General features: G+C 45.9%; 1 protein-coding gene across 5 annotated transcripts in view; it reads left to right on the top strand.

Moving 5' to 3' along the window:
* Positions 1-864: 864 nt before the first annotated feature.
* Positions 865-27,398, top strand: part of UCKL1 (uridine-cytidine kinase 1 like 1) — a 51,766-nt gene continuing 25,232 nt past the window's right edge. The window contains exons 1-8 of one of the 5 annotated variants that reach the window (XM_081949718.1): positions 4,855-5,141; positions 16,048-16,241; positions 17,854-17,960; positions 19,819-19,989; positions 20,872-20,943; positions 22,222-22,411; positions 23,498-23,559; positions 25,498-25,514. In XM_081949718.1, coding sequence (XP_081805844.1) covers positions 5,053-5,141; positions 16,048-16,241; positions 17,854-17,960; positions 19,819-19,989; positions 20,872-20,943; positions 22,222-22,411; positions 23,498-23,559; positions 25,498-25,514 — 902 coding nt within the window. In that variant the 5' untranslated portion in view covers positions 4,855-5,052. The other 4 variants (XM_081949720.1, XM_081949719.1, XM_081949717.1 and 1 more) reach the window with 4 other exon arrangements.

Below are 27,398 nucleotides of genomic sequence, written 5' to 3' on the forward strand. Positions count from 1 at the left end.
TCTGACTGGCTCAAGGTTGACTCAGCCTTCCATCCTTCCTAGGTCGGTCAAATGAGGACCCAGATTGTTGGGGGCAATATGCTGACTCTGTAAACCGCTTAGAGAGGGCTGTGAAGCACCGTGAAGTGGTATATAAGTCTAAGTGCTATTGCTATTGTTCTCCATCATCTGTCTGTCTGTCTGTCTGTCTGTCTGTCTGTCTGTCTGTCTGTCTGTCTGTCTGTCTGTCTGTCTGTCTATCTATCTATCTATCTATCTATCTATCTATCTATCTATCTATCTATCTATCTATCTAAAAGCAGTATTGCAGGCTAACTCTGCCCACTGCCAGGAGTTCAATCCTGACCGACTCAAGGTTGACTCAGCCCTCCAGCCTTCCGAGGTGGGCAAAACGAGGACCCCGATTGTTGCGGGGTGCATAGGCTGACTCTGCAAACTGCTTCAAGAGGGCTGCGAAAGCCCCGTGAGGCGGTATATCAGTCTTATTGCTATCGCTGTCGGTCCATCGCAACTTGACTTGGAACAGATTACCCTCTGCCCACGATATCTTTAACGCCACCAAACCTCCACATCTGCTTATCCCAAGGATCCCGGGGGAAGGACTCCCGAAGTACACCAAAATGCCAAATCCAGTCTGAACATCTGGCTGGCTGGGCGACGCAGCAAGCTGTCCACATCCTATCTCTAGCAGGAGTCGCTAACTTCTGCAAAAGAGGCTTGCCAACGCCGGTCCCTGGGGAAAACAGTGTCGCCCGAGAAGCGCACAGTCTGTTTGCAGAGAAGCGGACGATCTGTTTGCAATGCTACGCCTTCCTTCCCCATATCCTTCCCCTCCGGCCTTAAGATCTGTATTCAAGGTCTAAATACCCGAAACAACCACGCCGTCTCTCTCTCCTTGGTGTTGTTGTTGTTGTTGTTGTTATTATTATTATTATTTTGGTGCCTCTGCACCATAAGGGACTTCAGGCTGAGCTCTGCCATCCTCTGTGCAAAGCCAGTGCTATTAATATATCAGGTAATGAATCTAATCTCTGGGTTAAAGCTATCCTCTTAGGCACGCTGGTTGATCCAGTTCTCGGCCGCTGCTCCGTTCACTCCCTTTTTTCTCCCCCTGCTCGGTGTAACAACATCGGTTCTCTTCGGGTATCCCAGCTGGGCCCTAAATTTGCACACACAGACACCCCTCACGAGAAAAGGAAGGCGTCTAAAAGACCCCGAATGCTTCTAAACGAGGATGAGACCTCAAGGCGACGGGGTTAAGGCCGCAACCTGAGTTGACCCCTCTCCCCAAAGCTTTTTCTCCTTCTTCTTTTGCCAACTACCCGTCTCTCGTCCCTTCCCCACCTCTCTGGGATTTAACCGAGATGAACCAATCGCCGGCGTATTCAGGGGTGAGGATTTCCGGCGTTAGGGCTTTGGGAGCTGGCGGTGGCGGGTGAGTATCGTGGATCTTGCTGAACCTCGATATTGTTTTATTTTCTTCTTCTAAACTGGCTTTTCCTGGCTTTCTGTAGAGGAAATGCATGTCGTTTTGGTTGGTTTGTTTTTTACAGGAAGTCTTGAAGCGGAGTAGGAGATGCCTACCCCCACCCCACAAAAAGGAGATATAGGTTGTGGTGCTTAGCTTAAATCTGGGGTTACTTCAGATCAGGGGGTTTGAATCTTTGCGGGGACCTACGGCACAATGTTGAATGTAAGACATAGTTTTGGGGTGCACCAAAAAGTTAATAATCATAGATTTTTAAAGGTGTACGACAGGGGTGTCCAAACTTGGGAACTTTAAGACTTGTGGACTTCAACTCCCAGAATTCCCCAGCCAGCCATGCTGGCTGGGGAATTCTGGGAATTGAAGTCCACAAGTCTTAAAGTTCCCAAGTTTGGACACCCCTGGTGTAAGATATGGGCTGGGGGCAAGTCGCAATAATATTTTTTTCCTGGCTTCTGCGTTGCACTGGAAGTAGGGATTATAAAGAGTCTTCGAGTTACGGCCACAATTAAATCCAAAATTTCTGCTCTTCAGTGAGTTTTGCCCACTTTTTCCACCTTTTTCCACCGTTGTTAAGCGAATTGCTGTAGTTGTTAAGGGAATCATTTGGTTATTAAATGAATCTCGGTTCTCCCTTTGACTTTGCTTGTTGGACGCCAGTTGCCAAGCGCCCGAATGTTGATCACAGTACCACGGGGACGCTGTAATGGTCGTAAGTGCGAGGACTGCTCGGAAGTCACTTTTTAAAATGCCGTTATAATTTCGAACGGTCGCCAAACGACTCCTAAGCAGAGGAATACGGGTAGTCCTCAATTTGCAACATTTTGCTTAGTGACCGTGCAAAGTTGGAAAAAGGGGGCTTATGACCGTTTTTCACATTTACGACCGTTGCAGCATCCCTGAAGTTACGTGACCAAAATTCAGGCGCTTGGCAGCTGACTCATACTTATGACGGTTGCAGCGTCCTGGGGTCACGTGATCCCCTTTTGCGTCCTTCTGACGAGCAAAGTCAACGGGGAAGCCGGATTCACTTAACAACCTGGTCACTAACTTAATAACTGCAGAGAAGAAGCTTCTTTTCACAGCTGTGACCAGAAAGGAGGCCAGATTCACTTAACAAATGTCCCACTACGTTGGGCTCAATCATGGTCGTAATTCAAGGACTGCTTGTACCTGCAGAGGGGTGGGTTTCGTCCAAACAAGAAGACCTTGCTGTTTTTATTACTTGAAGACAGGGGTCCCCAAACGTGGCAACTTAAGACTTGTGGACTTTAACTCCCAGAATGCTCCAGCCAGCATAGCTTAGACATGTGAGCTGCCTGGATGACTTTGGGTCAATCACCAGGAGACGGTGAGTTCTAGTCCTGCCTTAGGCAGGGAAGCCAGCTGGGTGACTTGGGGCATGTCACCAGGAGACGGGGAATTCTAGTCCACCTTAGACATGTGAGCTGCTTAGGTGACTTTGGGCCAATGACTAGGAGAGGTCTAGTACTGCCTTAGGCATGAAAGCTACCGTATTTTGGGGAGCATGACGCACCTTTTTCCTCAAAAAAGAGACTGAAAATCTGGGTGTGTCTTATACACTGAATATAGCATTTTTTGCCTCCCGAAACCCCGCCTCCCCTGGCTATTCATACCTTCTTTTTTGGGGGAAAATGGGCCCGTTTTCACGAAAAAGGGCCATTTTGGGGAGTTTTGCAGAGTGCAAAAACTCCCCCCCCCCTTTTGGAAAGCTCTTTAAGTGATTGTTGAGAATTACACTGATCAAGTGCTGTGCCAGCAGAAACAAAGTCTTAGGTGCTGCAGATTGTCAGCGATTTCCTTCTCCAGCCCATGGATAAATACACCTGGAAACATCTACCTACCTACCTACCTACTCTCTCTCTCTCTCCCTACCTACTTACTGTATTTCTCTCTCTCTATCCCTCTATCTACCTACCTACCTACTCCCTCCCTCCTTCCCTCCCTATCTACTGTATTTCTCTCTCTCTCTCTCTATTTCTCTCTCTCTCTCTACCTACCAACCTACCTACTCTCCCTCTCCCTACCTATCTATTGTATTTCTCTCTCCCCCTCTACCTACATACCTACCTACTCCCTCCCTCCCTCCCTATCTACTGTATTTCTCTCTCTCTCTCTATTTCTTTCTATCCCTCTACTTATCAACCTACCTACTCTCTCTCTCTCCCTACCTATCTACTGTATTTCTCTCTCTCCCCTCTATCTACCTACGTACCTACCTACTCCCTCCCTCCCTCCCTATCTACTGTATTTCTCTCTCTCTCTATTTCTCTCTATCCCTCTACCTACCAACCGTACCTACCTACTCCCTCCCTCCCTACCTATCTACTGTATTTCTCTCTCTCTCTCTCTTTCTATTTCTCTCTCTCTATCCCTCTACCTACCTACCTACCTACCTACCTACCTACCTACCTACCTACCTACCTACACACTCTCTCCCTACCTACTGTATTTCTCTATCTCTCTCTATTTCTCTACCTACCTACCTCCTTTATTTTTAATTTGCCTCTTCAAAACCTTGGTGCGTCTTATACGCCGTTGCGTCTTATACTCTGAAAAATACGGTATATGGGAGACATTGGGTTGAACACCAGGAGCCAGCTGGGTAACTTTGGACCAGTCCCCCTCTCTCAGCACCCTCTCTCAGCTACGCTGGCTGGAGAATTCTGGGAGTTGAAGTCCACAAGTCTTAAAAGTTGCCAAGTTGGGAAGACCTCTGCTTTAGGGGCCTCGCACGGAAGAACTGGTTGTGAGTTGCGCTAGGGCAAAGTGTTGTGGGTTTGTAAGCTATTGTGGATGTTGTAAGCTTTTTTCCCAAGACTTTCTGGTTTTTGCCTGAAGACCTTTCGCTTCTCATCCAAGATGCTTCTTCAACTCATCCGAAGAGGTGATGTACCGAGCTGGAGAAGAAACTTCTTGGATAAGTAGCAAAACGTCTTCAAAAGAAACACCAAGAAAGTCCTGGGAAAAAGCACCTTTGGGACAAGCATGGCCTGGGTAACTGAGAAGCTCCATATAGACCAGGGGTGTCCAAACTTGGGAACTTTAAGACTTGTGGACTTCAACTCCCAGAATTCCCCAGCCAGCATGGCTGGCTGGGGAATTCTGGGAGTTGAAGTCCACAAGTCTTAAAGTTCCCAAGTTTGGACACCCCTGATATAGACTATTTTGGATGTATTTTTGCTCAACTGCTCCTCCGCTTCGCTCTTCTGCAACCTTACCCTGCAAACAGAAACTTGGCAACCAAATATCTAAGCCAACTCAAGGCTGCTGTAAACAAATATATCCTTAAGATACCTGCTGGCATGCCGGACGTTTGCCTGCCTCTCCAACCTGGTGCCCTTCAGCTGGACTTGCGAATTTCCCAGGAATTTCGCTAAGTTCAGAATTTTGCCAGGAACCAAACCGAACTGGGGGGGAAAGGCTGAGGGGGCAAAAATCTGTTTATACATATATAGCACGTGCCCGATTAAAATAGAAGTTGCCCATTATGTGCAATTCACTATCTTTCAGCAGTTTATTCCTCTTTCTGTGCGTACACGCACATGCCTTCTTCGATTCGGCCGTTCCATACTTGGATCATGCCGATATTTTACCTAGTGGGGGAATGGGATCGGCTAGAAACCAGGAGACGGTGAGTTCTAGTCCCGCTTTTAGTCAAGAAAGCCGGCTGGTGATTTTGGACCAATCACCAGGAGATGGGGAATTTTAGACCCGCCTTTGGTGTGAAAGTTGGCTAGGTGACTTTGGGCCAATCACCAGGAGACGGTGAGTTCTAGTCCTGTCTTAGGCAGGAATGCCAGCTGGGTGACTTGGAGCCAGTCACCAGGAGACGGTGAGTTCTAGTCCTGTCTTAGGCAGGAATGCCAGCTGGGTGACTTGGGGCCAGTCACCAGGAGACGGGGAGTTCTAGTCCACCTTAAACATGTGAGCTGCCAGGGTGACTTTGGGCCAATCCCCAGGAGAAAGTGAGTTCTAGTCCCGCCTTAGGCATGCGAGCCAGCTGGGTGACTTGGGACTAGGACATGGGGAGTTCTAGTCCACTTTAGACATGTGAGCTGCCTGGGTGACTTTGGGCCAATCCCCAGGAGAAAGTGAGTTCTAGTCTTGCCTTAGGCAGGAAAGCCATATGCGAGACTTCAGGTTGAACACCAGGTTGAACACCAGGAGATGATTAGGGGACTGGAGACTAAAACATATGAAGAACGGTTGCAGGAACTGGGTATGTTTAGCTTAAGAGAAAGAAGGACTAGGGGAGACATGATAGCAGTGTTCCAATATCTCAGGGGTTGCCCCAAAGAAGAGGGAGTCAAACTATTCTCCAAGGCACCTGAGGGTAGAACAAGAAGCAATGGGTGGAAACTAATCAAGGAGAGAAGCAACTTAGAACTGAGGAGAAATTTCCTGACAGTGAGAACAATTAATCAGTGGAACAGAAGTTGCCTCCAGAAGTTGTGAATGCCCCAAGACTGGAAGTCTTTAAGAAGATGTTGGATAGCCATTTGTCTGGAACGGTATAGGGTTTCCTGCCTAGGCAGGGGGTTGGACTAGAATACCTCCAAGGTCCCTTCCAACTCTGCTATTGTATTGTATTGTATTGAGATGGGGAGTTCTAGTCCCGCCTTAGGCGTGAAAGCCAGCTGGGTAACTTTGGGCCAGACGGTCAGACCCCCCCCACTCTCTCAGCTCTACCCAACACACAGAATTATTGTCTTGGCGGGAGGTGGGGGGGGGGGGAAAGAGGAGGAAGAAAGATTAGGTGTGTTTGCTGTCTTGAGTTGTTTACAAAGTAGTAAAAGCGAGCTTAAAAACAATCTAATAAATAAATAAAATAATAAATTACACAGAAATGGAAAAACCAGAGCTATTTTTTTAAAAAAACAACAACCAGGCACAACGTGCATAAATTACCTGGTGAGATTGCAAAGGCCCCCTTTGCAAATTCAATTGCGTTGAAGATCTAAGCAAGCATCTTATTGTGACAATAAGTCACAAATGTTCCGAGCACCGATTTCTTCGTGGCATCGTTTTTCTCCTCTTGACGTCACGCTGGGAATAACAGCCGGTTTGTTTACTGCTGGTGGAACAATTTAAAGCGTTGGGGGGGTTTGGCTTTCGCTCTCCAATTCTCGCTGGGGGACACGGCTGCTTGCTAAATACTTTGCCAACGAAAAGAAAAATAATCGTTGGATCACTTTCCCCCCCCCCCCCCCCAAGGGATTCCAATTTGTGTTGGGAATGGTGACGTTTTCCCAATTATTTTTTCCCCACTGGTCCCCTTTGTGTTTGGCTTGTCGAAGTTTAGACATTTTAAAATAGGGTGTCAAAACGTTGTTATTTTTCTCTAGCGCGCTTTTGCGATTACATTTGTGATTGCGATTTGGACTGTCAAGCACAGGTTTTGCAAATATTTTACTTCAAAAGAATATAGAATAACCGAGTTGGAAGGGACCTTAGAGGTCTTCTAGTCCAACCCCCTGCTTAGGCAGGAAAGCCTACACCAGTGTTTCTCAACCTTGGCTGGGGAATTCTGGGAGTTGAAGTCCACAGGACTTAAAAGTCGCCAAGGTTGAGAAACATTGTCCTATACCATTTCAGACAAATGGCTATTCAATATCTTCTTAAAGACTTCCAGTGTTGGGGCATTCACAACTTCTGGAAGCAAACTGTTCCACTGATTAATTGTTCTAACTGCCAGGAAGTTTCTCCTCAGTTCTAAGTTGCTTCTCTCTTTGATTAGTTTCCACCCATTGCTTCTTGTTCTACCCTCAGGTGCTTTGGAGATTAGTTTGACTCCCTCTTCTTTGTGGCAGCTCCTGAGATATTGGAACACTGCTATCATGTCTCCTCTAGTCCTTCTTTTCATTAAACTAGACATACCCAGTTCCTGCAACCGTTCTTCATATGTTTTAGCCTCCAGTCCCCTAATCCTCTTTGTTGCTCTTCTCTGCACTCTTTCTAGAGTCTCCACATCTTTTCTACATCGTGGCGACCAAAACTGAATGCAGTATTCCAAGTGTGGCCTTACCAAGTATAAAATACCGTAGGATTTGCACTTCAAATAATTCATTTCTTTTACTATTGTCGTCCACATTTTTATGGTTAATAAACTTTTCCCTAATTTTTTTCTTTTTTCAATTGTGTTTTAAAATAAAGGGTATTTTGCTTCATGCACTGAAAATTCAAATGCAAAGTGAATCTTTTTTTTTTCTTGCGTCACTAATATCCAACAAGATGCAGTTCAAGGGGGAGACCTGTAAGAACCTGGACTTAGGCAAGAAAAACTAAATGTACAAGTGTAGAATAGGTGGTATCTGGCTCAATAGCAGTAACTGTGAGAGGGGTCTTGGAGTCCTAGTGGACAACCATTTAAATAGGAGCCAGCCGTGTGCAGCAGCTGCCAAATAACCCCAACCCAGTTCTAGGCTGCATTAACAGAGGGATAGAATCAAGATCACGTGAAGGGTTAATACCACTTTAAAATCCCTTGGTAAGGCCACACTTGGAATACGGCATCCAGTTTTGGTCACCACGATGTAAAAAAAGGTCTTGAGACTCTGGAAAGAGTGCAAAGAAGAGCAACAAAAATGATTAGGGGACTGGAGACTAAAACCCATTGCTGGAATTGGGTATGTCTAATTTAATGAAAAGAAGGACTAGGGGTGACTTGATAGCACCATTCCAATATCTAAAAGGCTTCCACAAAGAAGAGGGAGTCAAGCTATTCCCCAAAGCACCTGAAGGCAGGACAAGAAGCAACGGATGGAAACTAATCAAGGAGAGAAGCAACCTAGAACTAAGGAGGAATTTCCTGACAGTGAGAACAATGAATCAGTGGAACCACTTGCTTCCAGAAGTTGTGAATGCTTCAACACTGGAGGTTTTTAAGAGGGGATTGGATAGCCATTTGTCCAGTCTTCTTCTCTAGCAGGGGGCTGGACTGGAAGACCTCCAAGGTAACTTCCAACTCTACTATTCTGAATTCTGAAGTTGAAGAGCCTCTGTGGCATGAAATTTTGCAGGCAATACTTCTGGGTTCAAATTTCCAGAGTGACCTTGTTTTGATCTCTTATCCTGCCAGCTGGCCAAAACCCAGCCTGTCGTTAGCCTTAATCTCATTTTAGCTGGGTGGAGGTTTCCTTTTTATTTGGGTCTCCATCTGGAATCTACAGATAAGAACAAACTGGCTTGAAAACAACCCAGAATAAAAAAAAACAATTTCCTGGTTTTTTCACCGCTCTTTTGTCTTTAATAACCCAACTGCAAGCAGGCCTTTAAAACAGAAATAAAGATAAAATTATACGTATCCAAATATATATATATATGCAAATTCTATGTAAAAGATATCTATTAAGAAATCCCTAGCAAGTGACTAATCATAAAAAGAACAATTTGAGTCCATTTTGAGGGCAGTAATCTTTTGAAACCTATTCTTTTAAAGATACAACTACAAAAATAGGGGGAAGAAGGCAGGGGGTTGGACTAGAAGACCTCCAAGGTCCCTTCCAACTCTACTATTGTATTGTATAAGAAAAAGAAGAAATTAGGGGAAAGGGGGAAAAGAAGGAAAAGAATTAAAACTGGGATTTTGGGGAACCCAAGAAAATGGTTAAAAGAGGTAGAAAGGGAAGAAGAGTTATATTAGTAGACTAAAGAGAATAGTAGCAAGATTGTCATTGTTACGTAACTAATTAAGAAAAAAAAAAGAAATGATAGTATATTGTTAACGGTAGGAAAAAAATTAGAAAGAAATGCTCTCTATGCTTAAATTGAATTGGAGGATGTATGCTGTTTATAGCAAAATATACCAACGGAGAAAAAAAGAAATGAAAGTTTGATGTAATTTTGAAGGGGCAATTGAAGATATTGTTTATGTTTTCGGAAAAAATAAGTATAAAAATGGAAAATAATGGGAGAGAATAATTTGGCTAAAAGTGAAAACAAAACTATGATGTAAAAAAGACTATGTAATTGAGAGGATGTAATAGAAAAGACCCAGACAGCTCATTGTTCCTATAATATGTATAATTTCTATTAAAAAATAAAAATGGAAAATCTGAATGGAAAAAAAACCCTCTTCTTTTTTCCCTTCCTTTTTCTTTTCCTTTCCTTCCTATTCTTTCATGTCCAGTTGATTTCTTGAATTAGAGGCATGTTCAGACTCTGAAATCCTGAAAGGATCCAGTTCAAATTATTGATGGAAAAGGGAAATGTTTTTACCTGGAAATTGAAATGTTTTGGGTTTTTTTGCTCTTACAAAACGTTTTTACTTGTTTTTTTTTTTATGTTTTTACAAAATGTTTTGCTTTTACCGAAATGGTTTTTTTTTTTTTAGAATACTGTCCTTGAATAAACAGAGGCATAGGATCAAAACCACGTGAAGTAGTAGTAGTAGTAATACCGCTTTACAAAGCCTTAGTTAAGATCACACCTGGAATAGGGCATCCAGTTTTGGTCACCCCATTACAAAAAAAAATGATACTGAGACTTTGGAAAAAGTGCAAAGAAGAGCAAGTAAGAGGATTAAAGCCCTGGAGATTAAAGCATATGAAGATATGGTCGCCACGATGTAGAAAAGATGTGGAGACTCTAGAAAGAGTGCAGAGAAGAGCAACAAAGATGATTAGGGGACTGGAGACTAAAACATATGAAGAACGGTTGCAGGAACTGGGTATGTTTAGCTTAAGAGAAAGAAGGACTAGGGGAGACATGATAGCAGTCTTCCAATATCTCAGGGGTTGCCACAAAGAAGAGGGAGTCAAACTATTCTCCAAAGCACCTGAGGGTAGAACAAGAAGCAATGGGTGGAAACTAATCAAGGAGAGAAGCAACTTAGAACTGAGGAGAAATTTCCTGACAGTTAGAACAATTAATCAGTGGAACAGAAGTTGCCTCCAGAAGTTGTGAATGCCCCAACACTGGAAGTCTTTAAGAAGATGTTGGATAGCCATTTGTCTGAAAGGGTATAGGGTTCCCTGCCTAGGCAGGGGGTTGGACTAGAAGACCTCCAAGGTCCCTTCCAACTCTACTATTGTATTGTAAGAACGGTTGCAAGAATTGGGTATGGCTAATCTAGAGAAAGAAGGACTAGAGGGGAGCAATATTTCTGTATTTGAGAGGCTGCCACAGAGAAGAGGGGGGGGGGTCAACTTATTTTCCGAAAGTACCAGAGGGCAGGACAAGAAACAACGGATTGAAACTAATCAAGGAGAGAACCAACCTTCCTAACTTCTCCTAACTAAATTAAGGAGAAACTTCCTAACAGTAGCAACAATTAATTAAGTCAGGTACTTTGGAGAATAAGTCGAACGCCTCCTCTTTGTGGCAGCTCCTCAAATACTGGAAGACTCCTATCATATCCCCCTATAATCCTTCTTTTCTCTAGGCTGGCCAAACCCAAATCCTGCAGCCAGTGGTGGGTTTCGGCTCCCATTGCAATCGGTATGCTGCAATGGGGCCGGGCGTCAACCGTGTGCATGTGTGCTGCGCAACCACCGCCTGCAACGGAGCATCGCGCAGGCGCTGTATGCTGCGCATGAGTGCGCAAATGGCCTTTTCCCTTCAAATACAGGTAAGGAACGAGGGCGGGCGGGGCCCACCAAAACACCGTTCCGGTACGGTGGCTGCTGCTGCTTCCGGCAGGCACCGGTACGCTCGTGCTGGGGGGTACCGCCTGGAACCCACCACTGCCTGCAGCCATTCTTCCTATAATATTGCAGTCTTCAGTCCCTACTGCGTGCTTTCGGGATGATTCCCTTAACAACTGTGGCGGGAAAGACCATAGAATGAGGCGTTTAACAGCCATCTTGCTTAGCAACAGAAATTTGGAGCTCAATTTTCATATGTCAAGGATGGTTTGGTGGGTGTGGTCCGGTCCAACCGTACCGGTAGTAGCAGGGAGCAGCTGACAGCGTACCGCCACAGTGGCTCATTTAGCCCGCTCACCTGCCCATGTTCTATACCTGTTTTTAAAGCAATCGGCCAATTGCGCAGGCGGGCACAGAGCCCCAACGAGCAGCTGGTTGTCGCAGGGGTGGTGGATTGTGCCTGCGTGCGCAGTGAGCGTGCACGAACAGGACGCGCGGCCCCGTGAGCAGTGTCCCGGTAACGATGGTAAGAGCAACCCACCCTTGGTCAAGCATGCAAAGCAGGACTGCGTGCGTAAAATGTGTGTTGCGGTAGGGTAAGTCAGAGGCGTCCGCAGGGGGGGGCGTGGCCATCTCTACAGGGACCTGCAAATGGGGAAGGGGGAGGAATTGAGGTCCTGGACCTCAGCGCACAAATGCCACGATTTGTGTGGCGGCAATTGTGTCATGGTGTGCGAGAGACACCCTCCTGTGGCTGGCCACCCAAGGCTCGTGGGCTTTTAATCCCAGCAGCATGCCAATCGACGCCGGGTGAGCTCCGGTTCTGACAGCAGCTATCACCCTGGGAGGACATGAATGGCAAGAAGGCGTCCGGACGTTCGGGACAGAGCCTCCCCCATTGAGGTCCTTGGGTCAGATAACGTCACTGCACGCAGGATTCTTCCATTGTCCTACCCGTTGTGGAGGTTGTTTGGTCTGCAGGTGGAGTACAGTTTCGTTCTTTCCTGATCCACTCCCAAATCTGATATTTTGGTGGGCTGTCTTCAGCCTGGTGGCTTGCAAGCTCCATCAGCTGCAGCCAACTGGGGATGATGGAATGTGTAGTTATGACTTGTGCCAGGAGGGATACTTTTTCTTCTCCGTCTCTTTCTAATTCTCCTCCTCTTCTTTCTCTTCTTGCTCCTCCTCTTCCTCTTCTTGTTCTCCTTGTCTATCTCTTCCTTTTTCCTCTTCATTCTCCTTTTCTTCTTCCTTCTCCTCCTCCTCTTCTCTACCTCTATCTTCCCCTCCTTCTTCCTCCTTCTCTTCTCTCTTTCTGTCCTTGCCTATCTTCTCCTCTTCTTCTTCTCCTTCTTCTCCTTCTCTTAGCCTCCCCCCCTCTCCTCTCCTCTTTCTCCTCATTTTCTTCCTGTCCTTCTCTTCCTCACCTTCCTTTCTCCTCCTCTTTCCACCTTTACTTCCTCCTCTTCTTCCTCCTCCGCCTCTTGCTGTCACTCCTGTCTCTCTTCTTCTCCTTCTCCTTCTCTTAGTCCCCCTCTTCTTCTCCCTCTCCTCTTCCTCCTCCTCTACCTCTTCCTCCTCCTCCTCCTCCTCTTGCTGTCATTTCTGTCTATCTTCTCTTCTTCTTCTCCTCCTTCCTCTACCTCCTCCTCTTTCTCCTCCTCCTCCTCTTCTTCCTCTCCTCTTCCTCCTCCTCTTCCTCTTGCTGTCATTCCTGTCTATCTTCTCCTTTTCTTCCTCTTCCTTGCCAATGGAGATTCTCCATCATCCAGGTCATGGTTGTCCTAAAGGTATTTTTTTTTTAAGAGGCAACTGGACTTTCTGTTGTTGTTTTTTTTGAAGACGTTTCGGTTGTCATCCAAGAAGCTTCTTCAGCTCTGATCATTCCCCCCATCCAGTCAGAGCTGAAGAAGCTTCTTGGATGACAACCGAAACGTCTTCAAAGAAAAAACAGAAAGTCCAGTTGCCTCTTCCAAAAAAGACTCTTTGAGTTCTCCTTCTTTTATTCCCCCTCTCCTCCTCCTCCCTCACACTCTTCTTTTCCTACCCCCATCCGTGGTTTTAGTTCCTCAGCTAGGAAATAAGCAGGGATGTTGACTCTTCTCCCTTGTCTTCCTGACTTTAGGAATCACAGTTGGGGTTTGATAGTCTGACAGGTGTCACTCATCATGTCAAACACCTGGAGGCCACCTGGTTGAGGCCAAGGAGTCTGTTGGTTTTGATCTCTTTGCCCAAAACACCTGAGGGCAGGACAAGAAGCAATGGGTGGAAACTAATCAAAGGAGAGAAGCAACTTAGAACTGAGGAGAAACTTCCTGACAGTTAGAACAATTAATCAGTGAAACAGAAGTTGCCTCCAGAAGTTGTGAATGCTCCAACACTGGAAGTCTTTAAGAAGATGTTGGATAGCCATTTGTCTGAAAGGGTATAGGGTTTCCTGCCTAGGCAGGGGGTTGGACTAGAAGACCTCCAAGGCCCCATCCAATTCTCTATTCTATGGATGGATGGATGGATGGATGGATGGATGGAAGGAAGGAAGGAAGGAAGGAAGGAAGGAAGGAAGGAAGAAAGAGTGAGTCAAACTATTCTCCAAGACACCTGAGGGCAGGACAAGAAGCAATGGGTGGAAACTAATCAAGGAGAGAAGCAACTTAGAGCTGAGGAGAAATTTCCTGACAGTGAGAACAATGAATCAGTGGAACAGAAGTTGTGAATGCTCCAATACTGGAAGCTTTTAAGAAGAGATTGTCTGAAATAATATAGGGCTGTGATGGCGAACCTATCGCATGGGTGCCACAGGTGGCATGCAGAGCCCTCTCTGCGGGTACGCAAGCTGTCGCCCCAGCTCAGCTCCACCGCATGTGCGCACCCCTCCTGCCGGCCAGCTGATTTTGGGGTATCTGCTGCACATTCGTGGGGGGGGGCATGCACATGCGTGGGGTGTGTGGAGGTTGCATGCACATATGGAGGGTGGGAGGGGTTATATCTGCATGCATGGGGGCCGGGGGGAGTAGTGGGGGTGCTTCATGGAGGCCTACTAAGCCCAAAATGGGGTGCAGGGGGGGTCACGCTTGCATGCGCGGGGGAAGCGCAGGGAGGGTCACATGTGCATGCCCAGGGGGGTGGAGCACGCAGCAGGGGAGTTGTGCATGCATTATATTATGGGTGTTGGCGCATGCTTTCGTTACGTGACAACAAAAAGGTTAGGCATCACTGATATAGGGTTTCCTGCTTGAGAAGGGGGTTGGACTAGAAGATCTCCAAGTTCCCTTCCAACTCTGTTATTCTGCCTGCTAATAATCAAGAACTGATCTCTCTCTCTCTCATCTATCCTGTCTGTCTGTCTGTCTATCATCTACATCTGTCTGTCTGTCTATTATCTTTCTATCTATAACATCCCTCTGTGTGTGCGTGTGTCTATCATCTATCCTGTCTGTCTGTCTATCATCTGTCTGTCTCTGTCTGTCCATCTATCATCTATATCTGTCTCTCTATTTATCTGTCCGTCCATCCATCCATCCATCCATCCATCCATCCATCTATCTATAACATCTGTCTGTCTGTCTCTCTCTGTCTATCCTGTCTGTCCATCTATCATCTATGTCTGTCTGTCTATTATCTATCTGTCCATCCATCCATCCATCCATTCATCCATCCATCTATCTATCTATAACATCTATCTGTCTGTCTCTCTCTCTCTCACTCTGTCTATCATCTATCCTTGTCTGTCTGTCCATCCATCTATCATCTATATCTGTCTGTCTGTCTGTCTGTCTGTCTATTATCTGTCTATCTGTCCATCCATCCATCCATCCATCCATCCATCCATCCATCCATCCATCTATCTATCTATCTATCTATCTATCTATCTATCTATAACATCTATCTATCTGTCTCTCTCTCACTCTCTGTCTATCATCTATCCTTGTCTGTCTGTCCATCTATCATCTATATCTGTCTCTGTTTATTATCTATCTGTCTGTCCATCCGTCAGTCAGTCCATCCATCCATCCATCCATCCATCCATCCATCCATCCATCCATCCATCCATCCATCCATCCATCCATCCATCCATCCATCCATCTATCTATCTATCTATCTATCTATCTATCTATCTATCTATAACATCTATCTGTCAGTCTGTCTCTCTCTCTGTCTATCATCTATCTATCCTTCTATCTGTCTGTCTGTCTTTCTTTCTGTCTGTCTGTCTGACTGTCTATCTATCTATCAATCATCTATCTATCTATCTATCTATCTATCTATCTATCATCTATCTATCTATCTATCTGTCAGGCCTGTAGTTCTGTTCCTTTTAGGATCTTTGGCCTGCCACACTTTTTATTAAATTCTTATGCTGTTTCATTGGTATAGTAGTTGGGAGGGGGGAATAGAAAGGAGTAGGATTGTGGAATGTATTGTTATGGATTTTCCTAGAAGCTCAAGGTCGTCTTTTGTCTCCGCACCTCGACACCTGGCCGGAAGCAGAGGGGTGTACATGCCAGCGTGGAAGATGAAGATTGGACCATGTGATGAATTATGGGCTGTGGGGATAGATGATGAACTTTCAACTGGGTGAACCCACAGGATGTACATTAGAGTTGAAATTTCACAGCATAATGCCAAAATGTCTGTCTTATTAAATTGGAGTTTTAAGGATAACTTTACTTTGGACAATGATTTAATTCTGCATGATATTTGGAACGCTGACTCTCTCTATCTATCTATCTATCTATCTATCTATCTATCTATCTATCTATCTATAACATTTATCTGTTTGGCTGTCTGTTTGTCTCTCTCTCTGTTTATCGTCTATCCTGTCTGTCTCTCTGTGTCTTTCTTTCTGGCTGTTTGTCTGTTTGTCTGTCTATCTATCTATCTATCTATCTATCTATCTATCTATCTATCTATCTAATCCTCTCTCTCTCTCTTTCTCTCTCTCTTCCTTTATAGCAACCACAGTGCAGACACCTTAGACAGGCTGCTGCCCACAATTGTCGGAACCAAATCCCCCCGGAAGCGTACCACCAGCCAATCCAAATCGGAGCCTCCCCTTCTACGTACCAGCAAAAGGACCATCTACACCGCAGGCCGCCCCCCCTGGTACAACGAACATGGGACACAGTCAAAAGAGGCATTCGTTATCGGTAAGGGCCGCCGCCTCGGGTTGGAAGGAGGGCACTTTGGCACAGGAGGCGGCAGGGTGGATCTGATTTAAACCAGTGGTCACCAACTGGTGGTCCGTGGACCATTAGTGGTCTGCATGAAAATTCTGGCGGTCCGAAGAAAAATGATTTGCATTCTTTATATTGCACTAAATCAGGAGTCCTCAAGCTACGACCCCTGGGATGGATACATGGAATGAATGCTTGTGTTGCTGCAGAGAGTCTCCCCCTTTGGGGTCTTTTTGTGTGGGTCAGAGGGGGGCAGAAATTCCGACTTGGGGTCTGCTTCAGCCTCCTGGTGGGGGGCTTTGGGTGAAGGCTGGAGGGAAGCGCCGCTGGTGGCTATATAACTTAAGCTTCATTTCATGCTGAATGAACTGAAATATGAATGTATCTTAAAAAGAAAACTATCTTGAGATAGATTTTTCTTACTCCAAAAGCATTTTATTAAAATAAATTTGATAAAAATAAAAAAAACCGATTTAATTTTTTTAAAAATCTTAATTAAATGAAAGAAATCCATTTTTTTTAAAAAAGATTTTTATCTACCCTGCAGGGAAGTTAGGCCCCGATCTCTATGAATAAAGCAGAGATGGACAGCTATGAACAAGTTTGCAACCTGTGGACTTCAACTCCCAGAATTCCTGAGCCAACAGCTCAGGAATTCTGGGAATTGAAGTCCACAGGTCATAAAGTCACCAGAGTTGAAGCAATGGCAGCCAAGAGATTCAGCCGGTTCGGACCGGTTCGGCTGAACTGGATGCTAATTTTACACTGGTACTTGCAACCGGTAGTTGCAAGGACTGGCTGGCCCCGCCCATCCCACCCCACCGCTCCCAGCAGTCTCCACACAGCCCGTTTTGGATGCCAGGTAAGTGCAGGGCCCGCTTGGAGGATCTGGGAGGGCAAAAAATGGGCCTCCCAGAAATTCCGGAAGTCCAGAAACGGACCTGTTTCTAGCCTCTGGAGCTCGAGGGGAAAGCCGTTTTCACCCTCCCGGAGGCTCAATAGAAGCCTCTGGATTCTGAGGAGGGTGAAAAACGGGCCTTCTGGAAGTCTGTAAATGGGCCCGAAAATTCCTCCCCCCCCCCGGCCATGGTGCAGCAGGCCAAGGGGCCCACGCCAGTGGTAGGATACGACTGGTGCCTGCTGGGAGCACCAGGTACCGTTCCAGTACGGTGCTCCAGAGGGCCCGTCTGCCTGCTCTTCTTACCGGTATTTGAGCCGTTCGGGGCTTTCGCGCACATGCACGGAGCGTACGGCGCCTGCGCAATGCTCTGCCGAGCAGCTGGAGTGCCGCGGGCAATAAGTAAGCATGCGCAATAAGTAAGCATGCACACACATGTTGGACGCCGGGCCCCGTTGCAGTGTATCGGTTGCAACGGGATCCGGAACCCACCCCCAGGCCACCCCCAGCCAGGACCCAGGCAGAGAACCGGTTGCTAGAATGTTTGAATCCCACCCCTGGATTCAAGGTGAGGTTTACAGATTGGAAGCTCTCCCCTTTTCAGCAGGGTCAGAAATGCATTCTTTTACCCGAGTCTACCTCGCAAGACTGGTCAACATTCTGCTTTGGGCTTTTGCTCCTCTTCAGGCCTGGGAGGGGGCAGCGCTTCCGGGAAGACCACGGTGGCCAGGATGATCATTGAGGCGTTGGACGTGCCATGGGTGGTCTTGCTCTCCATGGACTCCTTTTATAAGGTGAGAAGAGCCAGCAGGCACTCCGGGGGGGGGGGGGGTTGAAAATCCAGACAGGCAGGATGAATGGGGCCAAGCAGTGAGACTCCTCCCCTTCAAAGTGACCGATGGCATTTTAACACAGGGTTTTTTTTGGCTGGCCTTGAAAAGAAGGGAGGAAAAAAAGTGAGACTCCTCCCCTTCAACAGCTCAGGTGTGGCTACCCAGGAGTCAGGTAAAGAAAGAATGAAGAGAAGAGCAACCAAGATGATTATGGAACTGGAGGCTAAAACATACAAAGAACGTTTGCAGGAATTGGGTTTGTCTAGTTTAATGAAAAGAAGGACTAGGAGTGGTATGATAGCAGTCTCACAATATTTGAGGGGCTGCCCCAAAGAAGAGGGAGTCAAGCTATTCTCCAAAGCGCCTGAAGGCAGAGGACAAGAAGCAATGGGTGGAGATGTTCTGAGCTAGGCTTCCCCAGCAGCACGAAGCCGAGTCTTCGTCCCGATAAACCCCTTTTATTTAATTTACAGTGAATTCCCCTCCAGCAAAGGCTTTCCTCTTCCACAGTCTTTCAAGACTACCCCATACATCCCTGCGACCAATCCGCTCTCACAGAGAGGGTCTCCTCCGGGTACCTTCCGCTAAACAGTGCGGGTGGGCGGTGCCTAGGAATAGGGCCTTCTCTGTGATGGGCCCAACCCTCTGGAACGACCTCCCCCCCAATATTAGAACCACCTCGGATCTCCGCTCCTTCCGCAAGAAACTCAAGACCCACCTGTTTCGATTAGCCGGCCTGGCCTAATTGTAATTGTAATTGTATTTACAGGGAACATCTATTACTAACCTTCCTAGATGGCTTTTTAAATTTTAAATTGGGGTTTCAAACTGGTTTTAGAATTGTTTTTAATTATTTAAATTGGTTTTGGGTTTTATACACAGACGGTATGTGTGTGTTGTTTTGTTTGATGTCTTATTTTATGTTTTGTTGTCTTGAACATGAACGGTCTGTACACCGCCCCAAGTCCCTACGGGGAGAGGGGGTGGTCTATAAATTTAATAAACCTTAAACCTTAAACCTTACAATTACCGACCTTTATCAGGCTTGGAGAGTGGCCAAGGCGATATCTTTCAGATGCTGCAATACTTGGCAAGAATGCAGGAATGAACTAATGGTCTCCTGCAAACTCCACTCCCCTTTTGCTCCTCTTTTATTCCCTCTGGGAGGGGCCATTCATCGTCCACCTGTGGCCTTACTCCCAAGTCGACCCCTGTTCTTTAGCTGTTCCCTTCGTCTGGCAGCTTTGCGCATGCGCACACTGGGAACAGGCTCCAGCTGTTCTTCTGCCTCACTGATGTCTGACTCCAGAGGCAGCTGATAACTGGCATATGGCTCTGTCCCTGTCTCTGCCTCCGACACAGAGCCCTCCTCAGAGCCTTCCCCAGACTCCAGGACGGGCCCATGTTCCTCCCCAACCTCCTCACTGTCCGAACCTGCCGGCTGCTGGTGGGCCACAACAGGAAAATAGTCAAGGAGAGAAGCCACCTACAACTAAGGAGAAACTTCCTCACAGTGAGAACAATTGGCCAGTGGAATAGCTTGCTTCCAGAAGTTGTGGATGTGCTAACATTGGAGGAGATTGGACAATTATTTGTCCGAAACCTGTGTCAGGATACGGTTTCCTGCCTAAGCAGGGGGTTGGACTAGAAGATCTCCAAGGTCCCTTCCAACTCTGTTATTCTGTGCTCTGCTGTCCCATTCCATTCCATTGGGCTCAATTGTGGTTGTAAGTCAAGGGACTATCGCTACCTTTATAGGGCTGTTCATCATCCCTAAATCTCCCCTAAATCTCGTTTTTTTTGGGGGGTGGGGAGACAGATTCTGACGAAAGAGCAGCAGGAACTGGCCGCCAGCAACGATTTCAACTTTGATCATCCGGATGCTTTTGATTTCGACCTGATGATCGCCACTCTGAAGAAGCTCAAGCAAGGGAAAAGCGTCAAGATCCCCGTTTATGACTTCACCAGCCACAGCCGCAAGAAGGAATGGGTGAGCCCGGCTTCTTTGCGGGGGGTGGGTGGGTTCTTGGTTTTAGCCCTGCCCCCTTAGCCACACACACACCCTTTAGCCCCGCCCCGTTTAGGATGACGCCTCTCCTTTTCTCCCTCGTCTCCTTCTGTTGCGATTTCTTTGTTTCGATCGTTGTGATTCGCCCAGAATGTCGGCGGTTGGGGAGCGTGCAACTTTAATTTTTTATTTATTAATTAATAAAACAACAACCCTGTGAGGTGAATTGGGCTGAAAAAGGGAGGCCTTGGGCCCAGAGTCGCCCAGCCGGCTTTCGTGCCTAAAGCGAAAGTAGAATTAGATTTCTTTATTGTTCCTCACCCTTAGACAGAATCTTGCCAAACTAAAGCATGCAAACATCCCCATAAAGTATTTACTCTGGGAACTATTAGGGAGGCGCCATCTTCACCTTCTTTCTCTCACACAAACTATCTGGATTGAGTTGTCTCTTTGCTCCTCTGGAAAACAGCCCCTCCTTCCTGGGAATCCAGGCTGCATTCCATCACAGCTGGAGATCCAGCTGAATAAAAACAACTTTAAACCTTTCGGCTAATCTCTCAACAAACCACATTCAATCCGTCTAGTGCAGGGGTGTCCAAACTTGGGAACTTTAAGACTTGTGGACTTCAACTCCCAGAATTCCCCTGGCTGGCTGGGGAATTCTGGGAGTTGAAGTCCACAAGTCTTAAAGTTCCCAAGTTTGGACACCCCTGGTCTAATGCTTTTTCCCCCCTTTTCTCACAACCAAGCTAAGTTTACCTATGATGTAATAAAGGCAGGGTTTTATTTTTCTTAAAAAAAAAACCCAATCAAACATGTTTTAATCGAACGTTGACCGTCTCTGGGCACAATTCTTGCTTCCAGAAAATGCTTTATGGAGCCAACGTGATTATATTCGAAGGGATTATGGCTTTCGCCGATAAGGACCTACTGAAGGTTAGTCTGGGTTTTCCACCTTTTTTTCTTGGGGGTGTGGATGGGGGGGGTATTGTTGGTGGCCCCAGACCCACCTCCAGACCACGTCTCCTTTGCGCAGTCCTTGGAGGCTCCCAAATCAGGGAGCTGAAATCCCCCTGGGGGTAGAGGGGGGCAGAAATTTCCTGCCACTCGGGGGTCAGCCTTAGTTGAAAACCAATTATGAACCACCACCACCCTAATGGGACGTTTGAGTTTGAGTGGGGGTTGGCTTCCAGTTCTTTCTTGACCCTAATTAGGGAGTTTTGGGGGTTTGGGGGGGGCATTGTATTTTGTAATTTTTCTTTTACCTGGCCATTGTTGGTTACGATTGGTTCAAAATAGAAGGCTTGAAAATAAATCAATTTTCAAAATTAGTTTTCAAAAATGAAGATTTCCTTCTCCCTCCCTCCCTCCCTTCCCCTTCCCCCTTTTCCCTCCCTCCTTTCTTTCTTTCTTTCTTTCTTTCTTTCTTTCTTTCTTTCTTTCTTTCTTTCTTTCTTTCTTTCTCTCTCTCTCTCTCTCTCTCTCCACTTTCCCTTCCTTCCTTTGTTCATTCTTTCTTTCTCTCTCTCTCTTTCTTTCTCCACTTCCCCTTCCTTTGTTTGTTCATTCTTTCTTTCTTTCTCTTTCTCTTTCTCTCTCTTCTTTCTCCCCTTCCCCTTCCTTCATTTGTTCTTTCTTTCTCTCTTTCTCCAATTCCCCTTCCTTCCTTCTTTCTCTCTCTTTCTTTATTTCTCTCTCTTTCTTTCTTTAATTCTCCACTTCCCCTCCTCCTTCCTTCCTTCCTTCTTTTCTTTCTTTATTCCTTCCTTCCTTCCTTCCTTCCTTTCTTTCTTTCTCCCCTTCTCTTTTCTTCCCCTTTCTCCTTTCCCTCTCTCTTTCAGCAACTCTGCATAGCTCTCCCTCTTCCTCATTTCCCAAATAACAACAGCCTTGTGAGGTTGGTCCATGGGGGGGGAGGCGGGGAACTGACCCAAAGTGACTGTGCCAGAAGTTCTGGTGGGGAGGGGAACAGGACCCACTTCAAGTCCAGCCCTCCCACCCCAAACCTCCTGGCATTTCCTAAAGCAGAGTCTTTCAACCTTGGCAGCTTTAACAGGCACGGACTTCAACTCCCAGAATTCCCTGGTCAAACTGTGAATTCTGGGAGTTGAAGTTGCCAAGGTTGAAAGACTCTGCTCCAGAGTGGGTCTGTTTAGGACCCAAATGCCACTTGACTCCTCTTGGTTTGTTTTTGTTTTTGTTTTCCCTCTGCAGCTTCTGGATATGAAAATATTTGTGGACACCGATTCGGACATCCGTCTGGTTCGGCGTTTGCGCAGGGACATCAGTGAGCGAGGCCGAGAGATTGACGGGGTGATCAAGCAGTATAACAAGTTCGTCAAGCCGGCCTTTGACCAGTATATCCAGCCCACCATGCGAGTGGCCGACATTGTGGTCCCACGAGGTAGGCGTCCCCTTTCCATTTGCCCCTGGCCGGGCTAGATTCCTGACCTGGGGGGGGGGAATCACATGATCACATGACCCCGGGAACTGTGACCGTCATAAATGCAAGTCAGTTGCCATGAACCTGAATTTTGGGGATGCTGCAAAAGTGTCAAAAACGGCCATATGTCCCTTTTTTTTCAGTGCTGTTGTAACTTCGAACAATCACTAAACAAACTGTTGTATGTCGAGAACTACTTGTAGTTGGTGGACCTGTTAAGTAGGAAGTTGGTTTGAGAAAATTGCAACTCTTCATTTTTTGACTTGGCTGCATCTTACATGGGCATCTGTAGGCTGCTTGCGCCCTCTAGGGGATTTCTCAGGTCATTGCAGAAAGTGAACGGACATTCCCTTCTCTGAGCTTGGTTGGTTTCTTGCAGACGTTTCGCTACCCAACTAGGTAGCGTCATCAGGGCTTGTAGGGAGTGGAGTTTGGTCTCAACCAAGAGCACCAAGGACACCTCATTTCAGCCCAGAGCTGCAAATATTCTCCTTTATCTGTGACATTTTCTCTCTCTCTTTTCCTTCCTCTCCCTTCCTTCTCCCCTTCCCTCCCTCCCCCTCTTCCTTCTCTCTTTCCTTCCTATCCCTTCTCTCCTTTCTCCCTTCCATATCTCCTTCTTTCTTTCCTGCCTCCCTTCTCCCCTTCCCTCCCTCCCTCTCTTCCTTCTCTCTTTCCTTCCTCTTCCTTCTCTCCTTCCCTCCCTTTCTCCCTTCCATCTCTCCTCCCTCCCTTCCTCTCTTCTCCCCTTCCTCCCCACTTCTCTTCCTTCTCCCTTCCTCCTTTCCTTCCTCTCCCTCCCTTCTCCCCTTCTTTCCATCTATCTTTCCTTTCCTTTTCCTTCTTTCCTTCCCCAATCTCACAATACAGTGGGCAATGTTGAAAAACCAAATTTAAGACATATCAAATTAAAGTAGCCCAGATGTAACCCAAGTGAATTCAGACACTCTACTACACAGTAGTTAAAAAACTATAACTATTTTCAAATCAATCTCTCTCTCTTTCTCTCTCCCTCCTCTCTCCCCCTCTTTTTTCTTCTTCTTTTAGGTAGTGGAAATACGGTTGCTATTGACTTGATCGTTCAGCATGTCCACAGCCAGCTGGAAGAGGTGAGTCCTGACAGATGTTCAGGGAAGTCCCTGCATTGGGGGGGTGTCATGTTTTCTTCTTTTTCATGAACCTCTGGCAGTAGTTAGAAGGCGGCATTGCAGGCTAATTCTGCCAACTGCCAGCAGTTCAATCCTCAACCTCAAGGCTGACTCAGCCTTCCATCTTTCCAAGGTGGGTAAAATCAGGACCCCAGATTGTTGGGGGGGGCAACAGGCTGACTCTGTAAACCGCTTAGAGACGGCTGCAAAGCACTGTGAAGCGGTATATAAGTCTAAGTGCTTTTGCTGTTGTGTTGGCCACCTTGCTGCAAAGTTCAGGATCTCGTCCAACTTCGTTATTCTGTTTTTCTGTCTCGCTTAGCCACACAAGTTTTGGGCTCGGTTGTGGTCATAAGTTGAGGATTACTTCTATCCAAGTTTTTAGGGGAGTAAAATTGTCCCTAAAACTGTTAAAGGAGACCCCCAGCTGCCCAGAGCCACAAACAGGGGTAGGCTGATGGGGGTTCGCAGGGGTTTAGGAGAAACTGTAGCTAGGTTTTTCTGCAGTTCGGAGAACCCCCAAATCCCACTTCTAGCTGGCCACGCCCACCCCATCCCGCCCCTCCCAGGAGTCCCCACACGGCTCGTTTTGGATGCAGGTAAGTGCAGGGTGCACGCAAAGGCTCGGGGAGGGCGACAAACCTACCTAGTCCCACTTTCGGCATGAAAGCCGACTGGATGACTTTGAGCCAATCACCAGGAGACGGTGAGTTCTAGTCTCTCTGAATGACTTCGGGCCAGTCCCTCCCTCTCAGCCCCCACCCTCCTTGCCAAGTTTCTGTTATGAGGAAAATAGAAGGAGGATGGTATGTTGGATATCTTCACCATCTTGAGTTACTTGTTAAAATAATAATAATAATAATAATAATAATAATAATAATAATAATAATAATAATAATAATAATAATCCTCTGATGATGCCAAATGCAGACTCTGCAAAGAAGTTGATGAAACTGTTGACCACATACTCAGCTGCTGTAAAAAAATCGTGCAGACTGATTATAAATTGCGGCACAATTCAGTAGCACAAATGATCCACTGGAATTTGTGCAAACATTATAATATTAAAACAACAACAAACTGGTGGGAACATAAGCCTGAAAAAGTCACCGAAAATCAGATGGTCAAGATCCTATGGGATTTTTGTATACAAATGGACAAAATACTGGCGCATAACACGCCACTAGTTGAGAAAAATAAGGTTACAATCATAGACATCGCAATACCAGGTGATAGCAGGGTCGAGGAGAAGGAACATGAAAAATACCAGGACTTAAAAATTGAAATTCAACGATTATGGCACAAACCAGCAGTGGTAATTCCAGTGGTAATCGGCACATTGGGTGCTATTCCAAAAGCACTGGAATTACATTTAAAACAGTTAAAACTTGACAAAATCACCATCAGTCAAATGCAAAAAGCTGCACTGCTTGGATCTGCACGTATATTACGAAAATACGTTACGACGTCCTAGGCCCCTGGGTGGGGCCCGACTAGTAATCAATGCCAAATCCGGCGAAACTACTGGCCGCTGTGATACAATCGTATAATAATAATAATAATAATAATAATAATAATAATAATAATAATAATAATAATAATAATAATAATAATAATAATAATAGCAGCAGGATACAAACAAACAAACAAACAAACAAATGGCAACATTTCAAATCCAACACTGAACCAAATCATTTTCAGAAACCTGTTTTGAGCAAAAGTGAGACTTCAAGAAAAAAAGACTAAAGCATGAATTTTGCAGGGCAGTGAATATGGAAGACCTATTCTTGTTTTATTTTGATTTTTTAAAAAATATTGTCCGTTTCCTTCCCGGCTTCCTGTTTCCCTGCTGGCGTGTTAATAACCGATTTTACTGTCTTTGTTGTGTTGTTCCCACAGCGTGAAATCAGCGTCAGGTAAGGGAGGGCTGCCTGTTTTCTCTCTTGCCATGTCTCCTCCCTTCTGCATCCGCCTCGAGGCATTTGAAGCACAGACAGAGGCCAGCTCAATTTGCTCCCGGGTGCTAAAATAGAGTAGAACAGAATAGAATTCTTTATTGGCCAAGTGTGATTGGACACACCAGGAATTTCGCCTTTGGTGCATATGCTCTCCGGGTACATAAAGAAAAATAAAATAGAATACATTCATCAAGAATCATAAGATACAACACTTAGTGCAGGGGTGTCCAAACTTGGGAACTTTAAGACTTGTGGACTTCAACTCCCAGAATTCCCCAGCTAGCCATGCTGGCTGAGGAATTCTGGGAGTTGAAGTCCACAAGTCTTAAAGTTCCCAAGTTTGGACACCCCTGACTTAGTGATAGCCATTGGTCACTAATAAGAAATCAAATCATACTAGGAAACAAATAAAACAACATAAATTGTAAAGATCCAAGCAACATGGTTATAGTCATAAGTAGAAAAGGAGATAGGTCATAGGAAGGATGAGAAAAAAGAATAACAATGCAGCCTTAGTGAACAGTATTGAGGGAATTATTTGTTTAGAGAGTGATGGCATTTGGGGAAAAAACTTTCCTTGTGTCTATACAATACAATACAATACAATACAATACAATACAATACAATACAATAGTAGAGTTGGAAGGGACCTTGGAGGTCTTCTAGTCCAACCCCCTGCCTAGGCAGGCAACCCTATACCGTTTCAGACAAATAGCTATCCAACATCTTCTTAAAGACTTCCAGTGTTGGGGCATTCACAACTTCTGGAGGCAACTTCTGTTCCACTGATTAATTGTTCTCACTGTCAGGAAATTTCTCCTCTGTTCTAAGTTGCTTCTCTCCTTGATTAGTTTCCACCCATTGCTTCTTGTTCTACCCTCAGGTGCCTTGGAGAATAGTTTGACTCCCTCTTCTTTGACTCCCGTCTAGTTGTTCTGGTGTGCAGTGCCTTATAGTGTCGTTTTGAGAGTAGGAGTTGAAACAATTTATGACCAGGATGCGAGGGGTCGGTAGATATTTTCACGGCCCTCTTTTTGACTCTGCAGTGTCCAGGCCCTCAATGGAAGGCAGGTTGGCAGCCATTGTTTTTTCTGCAGTTCTGATTACCTTCTGAAGTCTCTGTCTGTCTTGTTGGGTTGCAGAGCCAAACCAGACAGTTATGGAGGTGCAGGCGAGAGACGCAATCATTGAAACGGTATACGGTTTCCTGCCTAGGCAGGGGGTTGGACTAGAAGACCTCCAAGGTCCCTTCCAACTCTGCTATTGTATTGCATTCCTCTGTAGAACTGAATCAGCAGCTCTCTGGGCAGTTTGAGCTTCCTGAGTTGGTGCAGAAGTAACATTCATTGTTGTGCTTTTTTGATGACGCTTTTGATGTTAGGTGTCCATTTTAAGTCTTGAGATGTGATAGAACCTAGAAACTTGAAGGTCTCTAACTGTTGACACTGTAATCTAGGAAACGGCATAAAAAGAAATATTTCTCTTACGTGTTTGAGGATACAAACGTCCTAAAATCGTGGGTCCATGTTGACCTTTTTAATTAAAAACAAAACTCGTTTTGCTTATGTTTTAAATTCAGCTCATTTGGCCTTTGCTCTGCTGTCTGAGGGGGGAAAAAGTTGAAAAAGAATTTTTTTTCTTTTGTTTTCAATTTTAAATTGATTTTAGGAGTCAAGAAGGTCCTCTAGAGGGGCATAGCGGGCTTTAGGATTCTTGTGGGCATCCCGTTGCCAAACTCTACTCAGATTTGACAAAATGGAAGTTTAACATTCTGAGACTCAATTTGTAATCCCACATAACCCCCAGTGGAGGTTAGGAATCACAGGAAGATCCTTTCAGGAC

Source organism: Natrix helvetica (genome assembly GCF_964273705.1).
Source record: "Natrix helvetica genome assembly, chromosome: 3".
Classification (NCBI taxonomy): domain Eukaryota; kingdom Metazoa; phylum Chordata; class Lepidosauria; order Squamata; family Natricidae; genus Natrix; species Natrix helvetica.